Source organism: Clytia hemisphaerica, unplaced genomic scaffold (assembly GCF_902728285.1).
Source record: "Clytia hemisphaerica strain Z4C2 unplaced genomic scaffold, Clytia hemisphaerica genome assembly, whole genome shotgun sequence".
NCBI lineage: Eukaryota > Metazoa > Cnidaria > Hydrozoa > Leptothecata > Clytiidae > Clytia > Clytia hemisphaerica.
The window spans coordinates 1,020,982-1,037,999 of NW_027103598.1; the positions used below are offsets into that span (position 1 = coordinate 1,020,982).

At 34.1% G+C, this 17,018-nt stretch overlaps 1 protein-coding gene and 1 long non-coding RNA gene across 2 annotated transcripts; one reads left to right on the forward strand and one right to left on the reverse strand.

Annotated features, from left to right (window-relative positions):
• Window positions 1-1,317: 1,317 nt before the first annotated feature.
• On the forward strand, window positions 1,318-7,200 carry LOC136801931 (uncharacterized). Its single transcript, XM_067058624.1, has 5 exons — window positions 1,318-1,530; window positions 4,769-5,219; window positions 5,594-5,909; window positions 6,288-6,556; window positions 6,786-7,200. The coding sequence occupies exons 1-5, from the start codon at window positions 1,409-1,411 to the stop codon at window positions 7,083-7,085; spliced, it is 1,458 nt and encodes a 485-aa protein (XP_066914725.1). The 5' UTR covers window positions 1,318-1,408; the 3' UTR covers window positions 7,086-7,200.
• A 3,688-nt stretch (window positions 7,201-10,888) lies between these two features.
• Window positions 10,889-11,624, reverse strand: LOC136801973 (uncharacterized). The gene is made up of 2 exons (XR_010845933.1): window positions 11,462-11,624; window positions 10,889-11,224 (listed from the first exon to the last, which is right to left on the reverse strand). It is a non-coding gene; the product is annotated as an uncharacterized lncRNA (long non-coding RNA).
• Window positions 11,625-17,018: the final 5,394 nt, after the last annotated feature.

The following is a 17,018-nucleotide window of genomic DNA, read 5'->3' on the forward strand; positions in this document are numbered from 1 at the left end:
TTTACCTACCAATAGACCTTTTCGCCTTTCCATCCGCCATATTGAATTGTATGCAGAAATTATGGTGGCCGAATTGCCGTGGTGAAATTCCCTTAGAAAGTATGCAAAACATATGCAAAAAGAAAGTATTAATATAAAACTTACATGCATAATTGGCATTATATTAAAGTGTAATCATTAAATCATTAAAAGAAAGATTAAATTTGCTTCTTTTTAAAACTAGAAATAATCAAATTCGCCCCTCTCTTAGAACAAGCACTTCAAAAACCATAACATTAGACATAAACTCAAGCTGAAAAATCACCTGCGAAGGTACAAAAATAATCCTTATTTGGCTGACGGTAAATTATTCTCCTGGGAATAGAACAGCCAAACGATCAAATCAAAACATCGATCTGAACCCGCTGAATGCGTGACGTCATAATTACTGCTTTCAGTTTGCTTGTTTTGAAAGTTGATGTGTGTACTCCGTCTTTGTGGAATTTTTTAATGGCATGAAAACAGAATATGCTATGTCTTTTTAAGAACAAATTTCTAAAAGGCTTTTGTTGTTTGGTAAATATTTCTTTTTGGATTAAGAAATTCAATCTTTTATTGTTCTAACAATTATAAAATTTATTTATAAGATGCTTTGTTGTCTTTTTAATCTTTGTGTAAACTTGCATATGTTTTGCATATTTTCCAACTAAATCCAACCACGGCTTTTTCGTTCCTGTATTTTTGCATACAATTCAAGATGGCGGATGGGAAGGCGAAAAGGTCTATGCTACTCCCAACCCTATCTTCACTCCTGAACTCCAACCCTGACCCTAACTGATAAAAACGATTTTCACCCGTACGGATTGAATAACAAAAAATCTACTTTCACCCATACAAGAAGCAGAAAAGGGAAGGAGTCAGAGCACCGTTTTAGGACCAATTATATAATATTGAATATATGATAGGACGTCCATGAAAATAAAGAAAAAGCTTCAGTTTTAGTGGGGCAGAAGGTCACAGATTCTAGGAAGAGAAAGCCGCGTATAATTTTTTAAAAATAAAAGAATTTTACAAACATTAAAGTCGATATTCCAAGTCGACACAAGTCGCCATCTTGATTTTGGAGTTTTCGTTCTGCTGAAATTTGAATGTTTTGAAACAGTCCGCCAGAAAGGGCACGTGATAATTCCAACCTTTTTTATTGGTTCAATTAGAACATTCTGACGTAATGCGAATATCTTCACTTTGACCCTAACCCTTTGAAAACGCTACAGATTCCTAAAAAAAGAATTAGGCTCTTTAAATCCTGACTGTTTCAGCGAAATTAAAAAAAAGTTTCCCGCTCAAACATCCAAGCAACTGGGATTGAGAAAGTTGGGCTGTAAACTGGGAATCCTGTAAACTGGCTGATGGCGAAAGTTGGGTCACAATGATTCCAAGAGCAGAACAAACCAAATCAAATGAACCTTTAATTGTGAATCGTGAGAAGAGACGCAATGATATAAATTTATTAAGAAAAAATAGCAGACAAACGAGTATACAATCAAAGAGGTTTGTACTATTTTTTGTCTTGTTTTTTGGTGGAGAGATGATGATGCATGCGGATGGACGGGTGGTCGAAAAAATTCCTGGGTTTTTTAAAATCACACCAGTAATTCCAGTGCTTCAAATAAGGAAATTTCAGTACGTGGTCGGTAATTTTTTGAGCACAACGAAAATAATTTGAGCAAGCAAGCAACGCCAAAGGTAGCGACTCCAGAAGTCATGCAACTTTGGTTGACGTCAAACCAAATGTTTCATTTTTCCGTGAACTTTGAACCCTTGGAACTTTTATTCTATGTATGCTAAAGCGTTCCGGTTTTTACTAAATGAAAGCCCGTGATCTTGGCTTTCCAGCGGTATATAACACTGTGGACACGGGCTAGACGGCAAATTGGTAAAATGCCAAACGTTTTGCAACATTTTGAAAATTGTTTGCCGACGGGAGAAAAAAAATTTACAACTATCGAAGAACAAATGTGTCTGGATGAAACAGAGGAAAATGTATTTGGAGGCTGAAACTTTGTATGTTTATCAGAAAAAGGGTGAGGAATTCAAAAATCACAATCGCTAATTCTAGTTCTTTCATTTTCATGTAGTTTTTTTAACTTTTTTGCTTCTTTAGCATGGGAATGTCCTGCCGAAATGGATTTTCTTTTCATTTGGGGTTCTCCTTTCCTAAAAACTTATTCTTTACTCATAAGTTTTTGTTCCTCCATTTCCAGAGGCCCCTTGAAAATGGGTCCTACCACCTTTTTTGACTCATTTCAACCTTTTCCAAGCTATTTTCTTCAAAAACAAAAATAAAACAATGCAATGTCTTCTTTTTTCAAAAAAAGATATATCTTTCGTTATTTTGATAAATATACTAAATATTTTACAAATATTTTTATATAATAATATTTTAACACCATCAAAGAATTCTCCCTCCAAATTTGAGGTCTCTAGCTACACTAGAAAAAGAGATATGCAAAATTTAAGAAGCATGACTGGAAAATTTCTTTTTTTTCTTTTTTGACACATTTTTGGAATTTTTCCAAGCTATTTTCCTAACCTTTTTTTTGACATTTTTAGTCAAATTTTTGACACTAAAATTTGAATATCTTTACAACCACTAATCCTCTGGAGGCCTATGACCCCTCATTTTCTTTCTTTTTCAAAGCTCTACAAGATAGGATAGATTTTGAAAAAAAATTTAAACTTGAAAAATCTTCTGGAGTTGCTACCAAAGGCAAGGGGTCTGCTGAGCAAGGGGTCTGGCAGAACCCCATTAGAAAAGTCTGAAATGACCTTTAGATTGGCTAAACACCAGTATTAATCAGTGCGTCACAAACAGCCATATATAAACAAAACTCAACATTCTCACAAAAGTTGTCTTTTCGATTTCCCAAACATTCGTCTAAAGCGTTCACTTCCACAATAATTTAATCTAATTGAATTGCAATTTCGTTCAGTCCACAGTCGGCTTCAAAATATACACGTGTTTTTATTTACACGACCCTCAACATGGCCCGAGAATTCTTTTATTGGAATGCGCATAAAGCCCGAGGATGGCCCGAGGATGGCCCAAGTTTTCGGGCCGCGGGCGGGCCTCAGGCGGGCCACACGCGGGCCTCAGGCGGGCCACACGCGGGCTAACTTTTGAAATCATGATTTAAACCTGCGTGTAATTTCAGGACTGCATTTTTTCAATATTTTCTCTAGAAAAACTTGATTTCACTGAAATATTTGCTATTAAACTGGTCCTGGTTTTAAACTTTGAAGCGTGGTCCACAAGGAGTTTGTTAAGTTTATTTAGCAAGATGAACTGGATGAAACGCAACGAAATAAATTAAAATTAACATTTTCACACATTTTCAACGTCATTTTCACGTTTTAATTTCATTTATGACTGGACAAGCTGGATTAATCAATGGAATCTTCTGAGACAGGCACAAAGGTATAGGTTGAACAGTTTACGTCTTAAGTCGTAGCCCGAACGTGGTCCGAATGATTCGGGTCAAGTTCAGGCCAAAAGAATTGATAGGGTCTCTCGGCCCGAACATGGCCCGAAGAGTTGAGGGTCGTTTATTTACGTGACCGAAGTGCCTACTAAAACAATCCGGGGGTAAGTGGCAAAGCAACACAGCAGATTATTCGTAAAGTAAAGAAATATCTTTTGGCATTGACAATCAAATATGATATATTATATTATATTTATTCCTTTAAGGTGGCAATCACAAAAATATCTTCATTTTGCGTCCTCGTTGGGTTTCAGTAATCAAACTTAATCGATGCTATTTAAATAGCATGTTCATTCCTTCAAAATTAAAGACTTTTCCTTTAATAATACAGGAGTTGATAGTTTCTGTTAAAATAAAAAGGAAATTTTCCTTTAAAAATACGGATAAATTGAATTATTTAAAAGGAATTTTGTGGCTGAAATTCTCTGAAAAAATAAGAAATATCCAGGCTTTGAACTAAGTAAAGCTTCTTATAAGAAAGAACACGTGTATATCATAATGAAAACCCATTGTCCTTTGAAAATACAGGAACTGAATTTTCCCTAAATACAAAAGAATATTTTCCTTTGAAAATACGGATGAATATAGGTTTATTGTTCCTAGTTTATTGAATAGAAATATTTTGGGAAATTGCCTCTGAACAGAACACATAGTAAATCACTAAGGGTCAGTGACTCTTACTCTTGTCTCCCGAATAGATGGGGGGGGGTCCGAATAAGCAGGGGGGTAGGAAAATTTTCTAAATTCTAATAAGCGGGGGGGGGGGGGTAATTTGAAGACAGAATTTTTTTCAAATGATATCGATTTCAACAACAAAAATGAAACTTTAACAAATGAACACGTGAAATAAGAACCAATACTAACAAAAAGGAAAATTAACAAGTTTAAGGCCCATCTACACTGTAATAAAATATTGAATTATTTTAATTTAATTAGCGGGGGGTCTTAATAAGAGCGGGGGGTATGGATTTTTTTTCTTTTAACAATTAGCAGGGGGACATCTATTCGGGAGACAACAGTACTATACAATATGGGAAATTTACCTCTCAACATGACAAATAGTATAGATGAACATTTTTTATTAAATTTCTAAATTGTCCCTATTTGTATTCTTTATTTACAGTGTTTCATTTTGTCCCAAATCCACTAATATTTCATTCTAAACTATAGCCAACTATCATTTTGCATGTTCCAAAGAATTACTTTAAAAGTGCTCAAAACAATAAATAAACTGCACTTCCTTCTAGATTTCGACTGGAAAAACCACTCCAAGCGGAGCATTATGATCAGGAAAAAGTCAAAATGATGACCAAAAATATCCTCAGGAAGGGTAAAGATACTCAAAATCATTTGAAATACTTAAGAAATGCTTTCGCTGAATCGTGTCAGAACATTGATGCTTTTTTGGAGGTTGACAATGCCCTTTACACACTTGTTGGGTATTTAACTGGCAACAATACAACATTACAATTAGAAGCTGTTTGGTGTTTAACAAATATCACTGCTAATGAAAATCAAAATATTGAAACCTTCGTGAAAGCTACTTCAGCATACTTGATTACTTTCTTGAAAAGTGGGAGTGTTCTCTTACAAGATCAAAGTGCATGGGCATTGGGTAATATGGCAGCTGATAGCCATAACATTAGGGAAATATTGAAAGCTCAAGGGATTGTGAAGCCACTCACTGAACTGGTTGAGGTAATTGTTTTTATTCTTTTGATATGGTATGATATGACCAGAATTCACTCCTTGCTTTATCATTATTAAATCATGCCCATAGTTTGTTCATATATAAATATTCGACAAGAAAAATCGAAAAATCGTAAAAACAGTTAAGTATGATGTCATCAAGCGGTACTGGATTTTTTTCGACTTTCAATTTTTCAGCATTAAAGCATTAAAGATATAGGAAAAATAAATATAGAGAAAAATTAGGGACCAGATTCCAGCTATCCCTGTTATTAAACTTAATTGTTTATAAAATGAGGTAGGGTAGAAAGATTATAGTCACCAACTGAAAAACTTCTGAAAGAAATAAAGAACTCACAATTGCAATTATCTTTGTTTTTTAGAGTGATGTTGGAGAAGTTGTCAAATCATCACTTTTCGCTATATGCAATCTTTGTAAAAGTTTACAATCTTTTGTACCACTGGTCTTTACTCCACGATTCATCAAAATCATTTTCAAACTATTAAATTGTGCTGACACAAACATTTTCATAGTTGGGGACATTGCTTGGCTTCTCGTTCATTTTTCTTGGAATAAATCTGGTTGTAATTTGTCGATGGAGTATGATTTTATCAATGTTTTGATGAAAAGGGTGAAACTGTTGTCACCTGGCACCCAGGAATATCTTTTTGTTGTCCTTCCAAGCCTTAGAGTGATAGGTATAATGAATTTTTATTAATCAGAGTCTCTCAGATATAGCTATTATGGTCAACTGATGCTATCATTACTTTCACAAGATAAAACATCTTCCTGAAGACCGAGTTCTTGTCATTATTGAATGGATTAAATTTTGTGTGAATTTTCACAGATTTTTAGGTCAATTTTGCAAAATATTGTCCTCGCGAAAAATTTGTAATCAAGATTTTTGTTGAAGTGTAAGAAATCGGGAGAAAAAGATACCTACTCATGCGAAAATTTTACATTTTCCATTCGAGAAAAAAGTTAACGCAAAATTTCATCCACTTGAGGTATCCATGTCACATTCATAATGAAAAGTGGCTTTTCGGTGATAAAAAAATTATGTGTTGTCACTTTAGGGAACGTTATTGGTAACCAAGAAGATGTTAACAATTTGCAATTGGACCCGTCTTTATTTGACGATATTGTTCAAACAGCAAATACGATTTTATTAAGATTCCGGGCTAAGGAATATGTGATCAAAGAATGTCTATGGATGGTCAGCAATCTGTTTTCATGTCCCATGGAAGATCACCTTTCGAATGAAGTTGTTTTGAGAGACGTACAAAAAGTTGTTTTTAATATCGTGTCCAATTTTAAGAGTAGTAATCGAGACATTCAGAAAGAGGTAAAGATGTTTACACTTTTTTTTAAAGAACATCAAATTTTTTAAGCCTTTGGATGTTCTTAACATTTTGAATTTTAAGCCTTAAAATTTTCTTAACATGTTCTTATTTTCGCCATTTTCTGAAAAGCCTTAAAATGTTTTTAATTTGTTCTTAACATTTTGGCCATCGAAGCCTTATGTTCTTGTATAGTTTGTTCTTATAAAAAAACGTGTACATAATTTCTTACAGGCTGCTGTTTGCTTTTGTAATCTTTCACACCAACCCTTGATGCAACATTTCAAAGATATTTTAACATCTGAAGATATTGTGCTTATTTTCATGGACTTCTTAAGAATGGATGATTTAGATCTGATCTGGATTTCATTGTCATATTTTGATTTGTTGCTGAATGAGGATAAAATGAAAATAATCTTTCAGAAACATAATGGACTCTCTTATTTGGAAGCGTTTCAACACCACCCAAATGAAAATATTAGAAGCAAATCATTTCAGGTTTTACAAACTTTTGGAACAGCGCATCCATCTTGATATTTTTGGTTTAGAGTATAAAGATCTTATAACATTTTGCTGTGATTTTATATTGTATTTATATGATATGCTCTGTATAAAAATCAAAAAATGAATGATACAAAATTTCGATATACTCGACCGACATTTTTTCATTACAGACAGTAATCTTGTTTGGTATAAGCTGGTTGCATCCTTAATTGACCAGAATATCTCACATATTCTTGACTTTCAAATGATATTACTATATTATTTGCTACTGAGAGATCTGTATTTTGAACTTGAAATGTGTGTATTTTTAAAGGAAAATCTTTTGGATTTTTTTGGAGGATTCTTTTCGTGTACTATTAGAGGAAATCTGCCCTTTTTATTCCATATGGGTTTGTTCAAATATCGTAATCAATGTCTTAAGTCATAGCAACGAATAATTGATTGACCTATGCATTACAATGTTTTCTTAAATATGGAAATCTCTTTTTGGACCTACCCCGGTGGAGGTCCTATAAATTAACCTTTGTCCGTTCTTCCGTTCGTTCGTTAGTTATTAGCTTTCCTCATGATTGGCTCGTTAGTTTTTTCTGATTTTTTGCACAAAGATGCATAACTATAAACCCTCGAATGTGACGGAGCCCGATTTTCAAAAAAACAAACTTTTTGGGCAAATTTGGGCCAAAAAACGGCTAAAAAACGGGTTTTTTGGACTCTGATTTTTTGCATAGGTAAAAATTGGCTTAAGCAGATTTTTGCAAAAAAATTTTGTTGGCTCAAAAAACGCATGTTTATCTATAAGAATCACTATTAATAAGCATACATCAATTTTCTTAGTCAAATAACTCAATTTTTTTATGAGATAGATGTTTTTTTTTCTCAGGAGGGCTTACTTTTAAAGAATATGTGTGTTTCGACATGAAATTTTGGTTGCTTGGCGTGTTTTTATAGAAAAACTGGCCAAATTCGATATTTTATTATAAGCACATTATCAATTACTTAGGTATTAGCTTTTCTCGAGATTGGCTCTTTCATTCTTTACGATTTTTTGCACAAAGATGCATAACTATAAACCCTCAAATGTGACAGAGCCCGATTTTCGGAAAATAATTTTTGGGCAAATTTGGGCCAAAAAACGGCTAAAAAATGTGTTTTTTGGATTTTGTGAAAAATTGGATCATTAATTTTTTCTGATTTTTTGCAGGAAAGTAAGGTACCATCAAATGTAAAAGATGGTTCAAACAGATTTTTGCAAAAAAATTTTGTTGGCTCAAAAAACGCATGTTTATCTATAAGAATCACTATTAATAAGCATACATCAATGTTCTTAAAATTACTGAATTTTTTGATGAGATATGTTTTTTTGCTCTCGAACTCTTGAATATGAAAGAATATTTCAAGAGCATGAAATTTTGGTTTCTAAGCGTGTTTTTTTATAAGAAACAAACAACTAATTTTAATAGATGGTCACTATTTGTGTTCTGAATGATTGTTTAATGGTCACGCTTATGTAGATATCAATTATATATGTGTTAAATGCATAACCAGGTAGGTCCATAAAAGTATCACTTGTTCCTTTTTAAACAGCTACTAATGAAATAACAAATATTCGAAAATGATTAATTAAAAGTAGAAATTTGATGTGGAATGCACATTGGAGAAATGTGAAATGAATTTCCAAAGGATGTGGATTGAAGCAAGGAAAACCAGATACAGAATCGAATACAAATGGCGGTCACCGTGAGTGACTAATTGCGTTTACGGTAATGCTTCAAAAAAATATTTGATAATTTTTTTGTTCACAAATACCTCAAAATATTAAATTTCAAAGGTTTAAAAGAATTTTGAAAGGTCTTTGGGATAATGTCACTAATCGTAGAATTGAACTTGACTAAACATCTGGTTCTTAAAATGACATTCTCAATATTGATAGAGAGTCGTGGTAAACCTACTCTGGAAGCCTTAGAATGCTCTGCCTGTTTGTTTTGATCACATGATCATAATCCACGGCATTGGATCCTCAATATTATTGGATACTCTCTATTATTAGATTCGTTAAGTTGGTCGGATGTCAATGATTCCTATGGATAACGATTGACCTTATGTTTTTTTTCTATTTCAAGCTGATGCAACATAAAGATTAAACAACAAACCAATGGACAAGAGAGATGCTGAGACAGTTGCTTTGTTATAGAATATCATTCAATCTAAGGTAAAAACTATTCATAAATTATGACCTTCCATCAGATATTTCACATTCTCATTCTGGTTTGTCTAGAGAATCGCTTACTTCAAGCTAAGAGAGGGGAGTTGAGTACTAAAGTGACAGATTGACAAAATGGAAAAACTTTTTCTTAACCTCATCTGTGGTATCAGAGAGGGAGAATTCATTTGGCTCTTAGAATTAAAGAAAGGCCATATCATAAAAAGCAAGGGAATGCTGAGAGTTAAAATCAAACTATTTCTAGACCCCATCAGAGGGTTTAACTTTATATTTACAGTCAACTCTCTGGTAATTCGAGCTAAAACACTGGAGAGCAGGGGGGTACTAAGTTGTAAAGTTGTACTCTCTTGTTTTTTAAAATTTATCTAAGACCACCACCACTTAGTACCCTGTTACTAAGTTGAATTTACCCCTTAAAATATGTATACCACCCCTTAGTACCCGGTACAATCTTGATATCACCATTGAGAAATGACACACCACCGTTAAGTACCCTGTACTAAGTTGATTTTCCCCCTCAAAATAGGTATACCACCCTTTATTTCTTAGTAAATGGTACTTAACTTTCTACTTTAAATTTTCTAAAAAAATTCCTTTTTTTAAAACTTCATTTTTTATGGAAATTTCAAACTTATTTTAGGCCAAAATCAATTATAGAATCTGAAAGCTCTTGAAAAACTATACAGAAGACTTTTTTCAAGAGCTTTCAGATTCTATAATAATTGGTTTTGGCCTAAAATGAGTTTGAAATTTCCATAAAAAATGAGCTCTTGGGCTTTACCCTAGGTTTTCATTAAATGGGTCCATAAATAAAGGCTACCCCTAAAATTTTTCTGGGCCGCCCTTCTAATATCAATCCACAAGGTATTAGGCATGTCTGGTCCTAATTTGGTGCTTTGTTCCAAATTTGTACGATAATTACACTAATCAGGCCTACTATGACACCCAGGGGAAAACAAAAAAAAGAAGTTTGATAAACAATAAACGTAATAAACACCCTAATAAAATGGTAAGACATAAATATAGACTGCCTATAATAAGAAATTTTTCGTGATTTTTCAGGATTTTGAGTACCAGATACTGACTTGATGCCTCATATTTGGTATTGATACCACCATTTAGTCCCTTGATACAAAGTTGCAAAAATGTTTTTTTCAATTAGGACCACCACTTAGTACCATGTACTAAGTTGTTTTTTACTTACCTTATCAGACCACCACCCGGCACTGGCCCCCACAACTTAGTCCCGACCCCCCCCCCCTGTGGAGAGTGGTATGAATTACTCTTTGTAACACGCTTTTACTCAAAATTTTTATGTGCTTTTATTCTTACATGACATTTATTTCTGATTGGTTCGAATTTATTGACACTAATAAAGTTATCAGCTGTAAGTTGTAAGCAAGTAAACATGGGAATAAAATCACGTGAATTTTTTCGAGTAATCACACATGTTTTGACTGCACTGATATAACTTTGCAACCCGTGTATTCCAATCTTTCTCTAATTCGAATATGATTTTTGGTCCCTGTGATATCGAATCAGAGAGAGTCAACTGTATTAGAAAAAGCAAAGGGATGCTAAGAGTTAAAATCGAATCCCGATATGAAAGGAGTACAATAAAAATTTAATTGTAATGCTTTTTAAAAAGATTAACTTTTCTTTTTGTATCTATTTCCAACAACAACCAACAATTTCCTCCGTCCATCTTTTTTTTCTCGACAGTATCTCATTTTTACAAGCCAATTAAAACTTGGCAAAGAGAATTTCAGATTCGTTTGGCGAGGATTACTTTTCGTAGAATTAGAAATCTTTTCCGTCTGCTCGGTTCACTGAAGACAAGGTGTGGACGATATTCTCGTTGGTCGATCGTGCGTTTGCTTTGAGTGCGCAATATTTTATAACATTCGTCTGGAAAGTTTGCACACCATTTCTTCATTTGGCTGTCCGTCTAGAAATGAAAAAAAAAAGAATTTGCTTATTACCACTTCTACTCTACTCACCCATAGTAAAAATACTTTCGGGACAATTTGGTGTAGATTATCATGTTTTCCCTGTTGAATTTGAAATCACTTAACAACCCTTTTAGCTCAATAATATCAGTACACGTTTTTTTAATAAAAGAACAAACCATACAAAAACATAAGTATTCGATGGCCAAAATGTGCCATCTCTCGCTAATACTTACAGATTTGGAAAGGATTCGTTCGATTTGTTGACCACTGCTTGCAATAGCATGACAATTGTACGAAAAGAAGATGACAATGAAAAGAAAGTAATAACAAAACATTTGTCTCTCGAACCAATGACCAGCACTGTTCATTTTGAGCAATTCTTTTATATTTTATTAACTGAAATAATAGAAATATTAAAACCTGGACTTTAAAAAAATGCCAAAATAATCTGTCTTGGATGAAATTATACAGTTTGCTATACCCTCCTAGGTTCATTTTACCCCCCCTTTATACCCATCCCCCTTCTGTAATTGAATCTTACCTCCCCCCCCTTTCATGGAAGATCTGTTTCGAAGGAAGCTCGCTTTATGCGCTACCAAAGTGATCAAACATGTACATTCCCACCCCTCCCTTGGTACCCCCCTACAAAGGCCCCCAAAAATTTGGCATCTCCCCTATTAAAAAGGGGGTGCAAACTATGAAATTAGTCGGACGTTTTTTTACTTCTTGAACCTAAACTTTTCATGTCAAAAAAGTCCCAAAAACTCTGAAAACAACTTTGCCTGAAACACACACTGATTTGGACCTTTCATGATTTTTTGGGTGTTTTTGGCAAAAATTATTTCCCAAAAACACCTTACCTTTCGAGGTGGTGTGTTTTTAGTATTTCTTGTGTTACTTGGATTTCCATAAATTAATCTCAATTTTTACACAAAATCCAATCCAAAATGCATTACCTGAAACACCGGCAAGTTTTTGAACCATTCGGTCTTTTCTCTGGTGTTCAAGGTGTTTTTCAAGATGATTTTAAAGCACTTGCAGTATCTTGTCAGAACCAATCAGATAAAAATCGGGTGAGAAAATCGGGAAAAAATCAGGAAATTCAGCCAGTCGGCACGTGTTCAAAAACCGTGGGGTTCGACAGAACCTTCGGTGTTTCTAAAAATTTTGAAAACTGAACTGGACTGAACCATTGGTGTTTTCTACAAATCAGGTAAGCAATGTGTTTTTAAAGACTCTGGCTCCATGTTGTTGTTTTTCTTGGATGCGGTCTTCTTCTCATTACGATGCTATTTGATTTGCTGCTATGGCAATGAAACTGATTATTCAAACGTTTAGCGGCAAGCGATATTTATACACAGAAATTTATTTGTTTTCGAGACACAACAATCCAAGAAAGCATTCATTTTCTATGTACACTTTCGACTCTAATCCACTCATAATCTATCAGTACTTTCATTTTAAGCTACGTCTTAAATTGCCAAAAAAAACGGGTTGGAAATAATTGTTTTTTTGTATCACCTGAGAAAAAGGGGTTTCGAAGTTTAATTGCTTCTTTTTTTACTTGGAAAACTTATTACCAAAGCGTTTAAAAAACTATTGACAGATAGATATATATCGTTAAAAGCTTAAAACAAAATCTATTTCAACTGTCTATCTAAATCTATCCAATGAAAACAAGTTGTTTCTATCGTTTTTGATCAACAGAATGCTCCTAGAGAGACATCAGACAGACGTCACATGGAAACTAAACTGAGTCACACCTTTTTCATTCGAACAGAAATGATTTATTTTAGTCTGTTTGTTTTTTTTACAGTACACGTTTTTTTATAAGAACAAACTATATAAGAACATAAAACTTCGATGGCCAAAATGTTAAGAACAAGTTAAGAACATTTTAAGGTTTATTGTAGACTCTAAAACACCCGATTTCTTAGAAAAATGGACAATGCTTGAAAAATGGTGAAAATAAGAACAAAATAAGAACATTTTTAGGCTTAAAACTCAGAAAGTCCGAAGGCTTCAAAAGTTTTGGATGTTCTTATAAAAAAACGTGTACAGTCTAATATCTATCAAGCCTAAGACGAATTAGTTATTATGTGTTTTTAGGGAAATTATTTCAATTAAAATTTTTTCAAAAAAGAAATAAATGAAAAAATTATGTGTTCTTCCTGCTTAGCTTAATTTTCTTCTGTCGCTTTGGTCGAACATTTCGCCTCGCCATTTTGAAACGATGAAAAGAACACAAAATAGTACATAGCGCTCATCTAATACATTGAAAAAAAAATTAAAAATCAAAAGATTATTTGTTTCGTCGACAGCTCTACACCTAGACTAGAGTCTACTTCTGACTGAACTTTGCTTTCTAATAATTTTTGATAACGTTGAGTCCAGTGAAGTAGACTATGAGCATTTGACGAGGTTCCCATTAAAAAAAATGTGTTTAAACCCCCTCCCCCCCCCCCCCCCCCCAAAAAAAAAAAGAAGCTACTTGAAGTTGAAAAATATAATTAAGAATGAGAAACAAACATCAATAACAGAAATTAAAATTTTTCAAATAAAAACATTGCTTCATTCTTTTTATACCTGGCAAAAACAACGAAAATCCGCCTAAGGAAAAGCATATTACCATATACTACCGGGCCACTTAATCGTGCCATCCAGTCTAGTATAAAAAAAGCTTTAAGTGGACCCCGGGCTACTCTACACCAAATATTCAGATGGAACTTCGTTTATGTAAACTTTTGATGAGACCAGCCATTTTTTTTGGCTCTCATCCGATAGAAACTTCTCTTTTATTTGTTTATGAGTAAGGATGTAGAGGAAGCTTCTATCGATTGTAATCTCTCTTTTCACCACACTAATAACTGATCAGGGTCCCATTTTTTGCAATAAACCTTCCATTTTCTCCGACTGAGAAGAGAAAAACCTCTAATGAAATATATTCCTTTAGAAATTTCAAAACTTTATCAGTTTGTTATTTGTATGATAAATATACCAAACGAGTTTTTAAATGAATTCACAGGGAAAAAAAAGTAAGATATCGTCTTTCTCTTCTTTCAATTCTCATCGTGGGCCTTGTTTCCTGTTCAACGTGAAAACGATCCCCAAAGACCATGCAGTGTTATTGTTGGCCACTTTAATTTCGCCTTCGCCCACTTTAATTTCCTTTTCTTACTGTTATTGTTCTTATCTTTTGTCTTTACAGGTCGATATTTATTATACATATATCAGACCACGTGGTTTGTGCGAGGTCTCTCCATACTCTGAACTTTCCAGCGGTGTGACCCATTGAGTTTCAATCTCGAAGGGCTAAAGGCGAGACTCCTGGGTGGGAAATGAAACCACTTATTTCCCAACATCCAGAACGCCCGGGCGTAGTTTTTACACAAACGCCAGGTTGAAACTAAAATCTATCACTTTATTTCAAAAAATGTAATCCTCCAAAACAAAGGAATCGCTAGATACAATCCGTCGTTATGATTACGGCGCGTTCTATGCGCGTTTTAGATGGGAAATAAGTGGCTTCAATTTCTCTTGCCTTAGAAGGATTAAAGTTTCTCCTCTAGCCCTTCTGGCCTGAAACTCAATGGTGTGACCTTTCACCAATTCACATTTAATATTGACATGCTAGTTCTTGTTGCATGTGTAACCTGAGGCTACCTTCGCAATTATCTGTACACGTTTTTTATAAGAACATCCAAAGCCCTCAGATTTTATTAATTTGAGTTTTAAGCCTTAAAATTGTTCTCATGGTGCCCTCTAGGTTTTCAGGTCCCCCCCATCTGGGGCCTAAAACCCCCACCAACCCTTTTCCTGCCCCCCCCCATTGGAAGAATATAACAATAATTCTATTAACTATAATTCCATAACGATGGAAATATAGACACAATTAATTATTTATTTGAAATATTATACCTAAATTTTGCACTTTCTACGGGCCCCACTTCCCATAAAATTCCCTGAAATCCCCCATTTGCATTGGTCCACCCATTACTCCCCCCTCCAGAACAATAGTAATTTCCCCAGAGGATCCCATGGTTCTTTAAATAGGATGTTTAAGATTTTCTTAGTGTCACCATTTTTTAAAACCTTGAAATGTTCTTAACTTGTTTTTAATAATTTTGCCATGAAAGCTTTATGTTCTAATATAGTTTGCTCTTAGAAAAAATAGGTATTGTAATGACAGTATCTATTGTATGTAACCACAGGCACGACCTTTTAATATGTCTGCTTACTATGTTTTATCATCAACATGACAAATATGAGGAAATCGATTTGCTAAAAACGCGTACATAAATGCTGTATATTCAACTTCAGTTGAGCTAGAATCTGACAATGTCTGTATGTATGTCTGTCTATATGTCCGTTCAAAAACTTTGGGGCACCCTGGAGACTTAAAAAATTGTTCGATTTTGGCTGAAATTTTGCACACTCGTTCCTTGGGTGAATATCTGGGAGTGTTTTTTTAACTTTTCAAAAATTTTGATTTTTGGGGCCTGGGGACGAGTTTTTCGCCTAAACGAGGCTAAACTTTGTGGCAGCCTGGAGACTTCAAAAATTGTTCGATTTGGCTGAAATTGCACACTTGTTCCTTGGGTGAATATCTGGGTTTTTTTTTTTCATTTTTAAATTTTTTAATTTTTTTTTCTGTGACTGTAAAGCTATGATGGTAGACTATATCCCTAGATATATGTAAACATTTGTGAACCCAAGAAAGCTTTAATATCATTAATTTTAAATCAATTTTCGTATATGATAAATTGTGGGAAATTAATTTTGCAGAGCAACGTGTAAACAAAAACCACAAAAGGTTTTCTTTTCTCCGAACTAATTTATTTTGAAAGGCTCTGAGGACGAGGAAACTATTCTAAAGACACTATTTTAACGTATATAAAAAAATGAAAAATGAAGATAAAAACAAACCCAGGTATTCACCCAAGGAACAAGTGTACCAAATTTCAGCCAAAACGGACAAAGTTGTAATATTTGCTACCTAATACTAAATATTTGAAATGTTACAATTGGGCTTTCGAATAGCAAAATATCTGAAGTTGAGCCCACTGCGGTGCGCACGTCACAGATATCTGTAAAGCCCGAAGGGCTAGATTTGCAGCTTTTATCGAAAAGTGAAGCCTAGGTTTGGAAGGATTTCCTACCAAAGTCACGTGACTAAACTATGCAATTTCACCGGTTTGAGAGATGTGAAATAGCGTTTGCCGCCTACTTTTTTTGATCTCGCGCTCCGAAAACAATTAAAATGCTAGATCCTATCCATCGGCACGAAATTTAAAAAGTCAAATTTTTGCTTCACTTTTTTTTGCTGGAGAAAGCTTAAAGTTGCCTATCTAGCCCTTCGGGCTTAGAGATCTGTGGCGCACGTTCGACTATTTCATATTGCACCGTAAAAATACAAGACCGCGTTCAGCATAAGGGGTCTGGTAAGCGAGAGATCATATTTTGCACACTTTTATGCTCAGAAATATTTTCTTTTCATTCATAATACACAACAGGTTATCTAAAGAGCTACGAAAGAATGTTTTGATCTTTTTAATGACCATTCGATTTTTTTCGAATGTTTTAATGTTGATTTCATTCATCAAAATAGAGGAGAGAGAAAGTAAAAGAGCCAGGGAAAAAACAAAAAATAGAAAAAGACACAAGTGGAGAGGGAAAAGTTTGTTGATATTTTGCAAGATGACGATAAACCAGTTATCACACTTTCACTCGTACAGTATTGGATACATTCATTTTTCTCGTTCAGAGTTTTCTATATTTTCCTCACCTAAA